The sequence below is a fragment of the Gavialis gangeticus genome, unplaced genomic scaffold (assembly GCF_001723915.1).
Source record: "Gavialis gangeticus isolate Ggan-Ray unplaced genomic scaffold, GavGan_comp1, whole genome shotgun sequence".
Taxonomy (NCBI): Eukaryota; Metazoa; Chordata; order Crocodylia; family Gavialidae; genus Gavialis; species Gavialis gangeticus.
In genome coordinates, this window is record NW_017729026.1 from 27,641,053 (window position 1) to 27,647,443 (window position 6,391).

Consider the following 6,391-nt stretch of genomic DNA (forward strand, 5'->3'; position numbering starts at 1 on the left):
GGGGGGGCTGTGGTGGCAGCTATACAGGGCTCCCAGCTCTGACCCCAGGCAGGGTGGGAAGGGCTGCTCCTGGGGTGGGCAGGTCTCAGCTGCACCCTGGCAGCTCTGGCTAAGGCAGATGAGACCTGCCCACCCTGCACCCTGGCAGCTCCCTGGGTACTGCGAGCCACACCAGGCTGGGCAGGCAGGAGAGCCCAACCCCACTCCCTGTGGCGGACGCTGCACCCAGTCACTCACAGGCCTGAGGGGCTGGAGCTGCTGCCCATGGGTGCAGGGCTCCCAGCGCTGACCCTGGGCAGGGTGGGAGGTGCTGGGGTAGGGTCCCCCCCCCCAATTCTGGCCACACACCACTCCTCCCCACCCCCCCAACACCAAGGCAGCCCAGCCACAGGCTGCTGTGGCTACTACTCATGCCCTCAAATCACCACAATGCATCTAAGCTAGGACAGAGAAAATAGGAATTTTCTGTGTGATGGGGATACATCCTTCTTTTTAAGTGTCTGTGCAGCGCTAGCAATAGTCTGGTTCTAAATGTGTGTGCGTATTGCCTTCTAGTGAGTGACCCACAGAAAGAAAGATCTGCAGCTCCAGCACTATGGGGATGGCTTAGTTTTTTGGGGGTGAAGATCCTTGAGTCCTATCCTTGCTAATGGGCATAGAGGTTAGTGTCTCTAGCACTATAAAAGATTAATTAAAGGAATAGACACTCAAGGCAGTAGGAAGTATGCCTGGCTTTTAAAAGGCTGTTATGTATGCATTTTAAATAGGCTTGGCAAGATCCAATTTTATTGCTAAATGGCAATAAAACTTCGATTTCACCTCACGCTTACAGAAAAATATTTTCATCGGTGATAACTTGAATGTATAGAAAGTATTTGCAAGAAAAAAAAAAGAGTGGGATGTTGTTGTGGAGTCCCACCCCACAACAGGGGCAGGGCTGTTGGCAGCTGGGAGCCTGGTGTCATCAGCCACTCACTCTGCCCAGGTTCCAGCCAGGAACTGAGTACCAGATTCCTGCCCACACCCATGCAGCCCCTTCCTGCTCAGGGCAGGGTGTGTGGGGGTGCCCCTGGGGCCCAGCCACTGACTCTTCATTGCCCAGAAGGGTGGGAGGCTATGGCTATCAAGAGGCCAGGTGGCCCCTCTGTTGGTGCCCACCAGGTGGGTCTCACCTCCTAAGGGGCTGTGGGGAGCAGGGGACTGCTTGCTGCCCTGGGCTGGGAAGCTACTGCCTCCCAGTGTGCGATAGGGGGCATGCTCAGAGCCTGGTCTCATACTGGCCCCGCCCACTTGTCTCTACGGGGCAGTGCGCCCTGTCTCATCTGCCATGACTTTGCTGTTTCCATAAAGGGATGGTAAATGTGGGAAACTGCCCCAATGCCAGGGGGCGCTATCACAGCCCATGCCTCACAGATGGCATCCACATGTTGTAATCATACCCCGCACCATGACTGGTGCTCCCAGATCTCACCAGGACTGCTGGAGCAGCAGGTCATTGTGCTCAAATACCGGTTTTACTTTCATCTCACACCTCAGCCTCCTTGCAGCAGAGGACTTACTGGGGTCAGGACTCACCCCTCACTCTGGCTGAGCCCCCTACTCAGCCTCTGGCCCAAACTACAGCCCTAGGCATGCACAGCTATGCCTTGGCCTCTGCCCTACATGTGGGTTTCCTACTACGCCCCCTCTATACCACACCCCACCCTGGGGTCTTCTCATCTTTGTGATCAACTATTCATGGGGCTGGCTCTTGTGCTGCCCTTCAGGCTTACTCCTAGTTCAGCCCTACTCAACATAACCCCCAGACTGCCTTCAGGTCTACTCCTTGTTTAGCCCTACTTAGCCCCCCTCACGCACAGCCCTTCAGGCCTCCTCCCATTCAGCCTACTCTGTGTGGGGCTGCACACTACCCCCTCTGGGGTCTCCAGGATCTTACATCCCTGCTGGGCTCAGGTAGCACTCTGCTTGTCATGCCTGGCCCCACTACTCCCACAACTGTCTTCAAAGTCCACCCAAAAATGGGAGTGGGGGTTAAGGCACCCCTCCTCACCTCTCACTGGGGAAGGTAACTGGCCTGGCACTTCCTGGGGACTCCCACACAACCAGGAGCCCCCCACTAGGCCACCCTTCCCCAGCATGGTGCAGTTTTAGGTCATGCCCAGGACCAAGAGCCTCCAGTTCCTACCTGCTAGATGTTCTATGTAGCTCAAACTCCTGTGTTTATATAGGCAGCCAGTGTTCTAAAATGGCTGCCGCAATCAGGCACTTGCTGGTTGCTTGACTCAGCCCTTAAAGTGGCAGGCACCAACAGTGCCCTGCCACAGTGCAGCATGGGACTTTGGGAATTCAGCTGCATTTGACAGCTAGGAGTTCCCTGATGAGTCTCCTCCCACAGCAACTGCCTCTGCAGTCCCTGCCTGCAGCCCCTATCCCAGCCCTTTCCCCTGCACTCACTTCCATGAAGGCAAAGGGTCCAGGCTGGTATGGATGTACTATCAAATGAACAGAATATTTTAAAACCGGCATGCTTTATTAATTTATAGATATTTACTTTTTATATTTTGACATGTGCTTTTATAAAGCTTTTAACAGTATACTGTCATTACTAAATTGGCTGCCCCCATTGCCCCTAATTTTGCACAGTCCTGAAAATTTAAATTGATAAAAATCAAAATAAATGGTTAAAAATAAACATCAATTTTAGCCATCAAAATTAAAAAGAATCAAAATCTGCCAAACCTAATTTTAAATGTATTTGTCATTCTGGTAACACTGTGATTATCAGAGTGGACTATAGGAATATGTGCATTGGTAGCTAAAATAATCTATTATAATTTTGTTGTGGGAGGAGGCAGAGTGAAAAAGTGAGGAATACATCTATACTCCCAAGTATATACTCCCAAGTATATTTGTTGATGGCAGGACTGCGGTCTTGAATTACTCCTGAAATGAAGTAACATATTCTTCATTGAAAAAATGAGGTGGGTTTTAGGAAGCCAGCTCTCTGGGAATATTGTTAAGTTTCAGGGCATATGGTTACAGATTGCTTGCTTCTGGCCTCACATGCACCTTGTTAATCTGTTACTCGTACATTACAGTGAACTTAATCCCTGCCCCCCCGCATTGAAATATTTATTTTCTATAAATAAACTCTATGGAATTCTATAAAAAAAATTCTAAAAATACTCTGAAAGTCACTTATGCCTGTCCCGTTGGGAATAATAAATACATCTGTATATTTCTTCCTTTCTTAAATCACAGTTATTGATTGCTAGTCTCCAACCAGAGTGATAGTGGGTGGTAGTTTTATTTATTTTTTTACTTCCAACGATCTAGTCAGACTCCTGCCCCTATTTGCTAAGTACTGTGCATACATATGTACAAAGAGTTTACAATTTGAAAAAGTATTTTCTCTGCTCTACTTTAAAAGCCAGTAAGTAGAAGTATTCCCACTCCTCAAGGGAACAACTGGAATTTTACAACTGTGAGACTTTTTTTTACAGTTATACTAATAACTTCTTATTTTTTTTGTAGACTGGGAAGTGATGATAACCAGTTCGAGATCAGCATGGCCAGCAGCGGATGTGAGGTGCATCGATTTGATCCTAGTATCAAATCAGCGCACATCCAGGAGGGACAACATCTCTGGTACCATCGCCTGTCCATTGACTGGAGAGATCCTAACCCCGTGATTGCTGCTCATAGACTGCGCAGCAATACAAAAAAGCTTGGCACAATCTTAAATGAATTTGGACACCAGAAGGTGAGAATTCTAGGTGCATTTGTAACTCAAGGGTTAAGTGGTAGAAAAACTTCAAAAGCTTCCTTCCTGCTTCCTGAAAGGGCTTGAGCTTTGTCTGTCATTCCCACAATCCTCTCTCAGCTGAGCCTCTCTCTTCACAAAAAATGATAATGTAATCTACTGTGAGGTATGCTTTTCTATAGTGCTTTTTAATTTTATTGGCAGTAGCTTCCTTGATTTTTAACTCATCAGCTGTACATTTTTAATGCTCTTTCCCTCTCTTTCTCTTTAGGGCTTTTTTAAATAATAGTTGATGACTGTGGTTACTTGTGTCTTCTACCCTGAAGCAGTCCTCTGAGTTTGAGCAGTGTATCCTTAATACAATGCATTTTATAGTCCCAAGAAAACATTTACAACTACCATAAGAGCAGAAGAGATGGTGAAAATGTTGTTTACAGGGTCACACATCTTTATTAGACATCAGTAGCAAAAGCATCCTGGTTTGAATTGGGCAGGTCTGCTTTTTTGGATTTGCCTAATCTCTCTATTTAGAGCTGTAAAAGACATCCCAGTTCTTCAGGTCTTTAATTACTTGTGCCAAAGCACATTTCAGAGAACTCCTGACAGGCAGATTGCATGCTTTCAGATGAATTTTGCCTTCAGAGAATGGACCAGCCTGAATTAAAATGGTAATATGCATTGGTGCCTGCAACTAGTTCTGCTCATTTTTGGTTTTTTTTAAAGAAATAGACAGACCCAACTGAGGAGGTCATCTCATGCAGGATTAGGAAACCAAACAGCAAATAGAGGTTGTCACTGTAAATTATGACAAAGTACGAGGTGCCTTTTTCTGTTCCTTTTTTTCCCTTGGTTTTTTTTTTACTTCAACTCTCTTGACTCAACTATTCTGAAGATAAATGTAGAGCAAAGCTTTTTTTCTGCCACTTAGTCATCTGCTGCTTAGTCATATTGTTCCTGTCTTAGTAAAATGGCATCTGAACAAAGAGGATTTTCTTTTCATATAGACATCAAAATGTTTGTTTGGATTTTAGAACATTTTTTTCCTGTGCAAGTGATTAGCAGTTCTATCCAGAAAAAGCACATGGAACTTGAAAGACTCACTAATTTGCTACTGCAGCTATTTAGAATGGTTAGAAGATGCTGAATGAAAAGGAAGATTGTACCCTGTAATTTCTGTGTAAATTGGGAGGAAGTCACCAATGCATAGGAGGACTATGAAAACCACCCCGCACAGCAGAACCCTCTAGCTCTACTGTGCAGATGGAAGGCAGCTATGGTGCGTGGCTCGACGTGTAGGGAAGGTAGAGTGGTGTGGCTAATGAGTTTTTAGCTATGTTGTTCCAGTGGCTGCACATACATTACATAGAACTTGATTGGGGTCTCTGCATGCATTATGAGCAGGATGGATCTATACTATTTCCCATTCACTGTAACTCCCCTTACAAAGTTAGCATATTGATTGAAGGTGCGAGTTGAATTTCAGCCAGTGAAACTAAATCCTTTATTTGCTTTGCAGCGTTCAGTGTTCTATCATTTCCTATTTATGAAGTATCAGAATAAGCCAACTCAGTTTACATAATTCAATTTATTTTTCCCTGTATTTGAAATGGAAGTGAAGAAGCTGTATGTTGCATAAAGACTCCCAACAAGCTGCTGTTTATTAAGAGTACATCAAAGTAAATACTCTGACATTCAGGTTTTCATTTTTTTTGCTGAATGCAAGGGGAATGTTTTCCGTGACTGCATAAATAAGCTAATGTAAAACATTTTCATGAAATACCTTACAAAGCCCCATTCCAATTAACAATTGAAAACATCCCCCCCCGCCCTTTCCATTCTTTTAACTTTAAAAATCTCCCTGCCTTCCTTCAATGTTCTTCCTGTCCTGTTTCACATGGGGAATGTCTGGCAATTTTGTACAAGCAAAATTTTTATCTGTGCAATAATTAGACTTGTGCCTGTTTAAAAACAAACAAACAATCATTTACAGTTAAATCATGTGAGAGGAGGCACTCGCATTGGCTAAGTATAGAGGTTCAAAAAGCCCAAGGCAAAATTGATTCAACTGTTGCAGGTTTTTCTAAGCTGTGTAGATTGAACTGGTAACAAACTGAAATGATGTTCAGTGTTCAGGTTGCAAGACAAGCAGAAGCCTGCATTGGCCCATGCCAGGAGCCTCGGGGTGCTCTTAAGGCTACTGAGTCCAGCTCAGTGATAGTCTAGGTCTGATTGTCTGCTGGCTCTACCCTCTACTGCTGATGAGGTGTGGGGGGGTGTTAAGTAGCCAGTCTTTTTCCAGCCCTGACTTTGGGGGTGGGGGAAGTGCACCACCAGGCCAGTATTGCCCCCCTGCCCAGCTGGGGTCTGCGCAGCACAGGGAAAGCCCCCACTGGAGGGCTTTTTGCTTCCCCCCAGGCCAGATCTGGGTTGGGACCCTGCCCTTTCCCAACCTCCAAGAGGCTGGGAGATAGGGGGTGGGAATGCACCCCCCTGACCCGGCACTAGCCCCCGCCAGCTGGGGTCTGTCTAACACAGGGGGAAAGCAGTCGCTGGGGGGACTTTCTGTGCCCCTTTAGCTTCGATCTGGGCTCAGATCACCCCAGCTCCACCTGTTTCCCAGCCATCCAT

General features: G+C 46.2%; 1 protein-coding gene across 1 annotated transcript in view; it reads left to right on the top strand.

Annotated features, from left to right (window-relative positions):
- METTL24 (methyltransferase like 24) overlaps window positions 1-6,391 on the top strand; it is a 78,143-nt gene that overhangs the window by 15,625 nt on the left and 56,127 nt on the right. Inside the window, exon 2 of the mRNA XM_019520102.1 lies at window positions 3,535-3,763. Within this exon, the coding sequence (XP_019375647.1) occupies window positions 3,569-3,763 (195 nt within the window). The 5' untranslated portion in view covers window positions 3,535-3,568. The remainder of the gene's footprint in view (window positions 1-3,534; window positions 3,764-6,391) is intronic.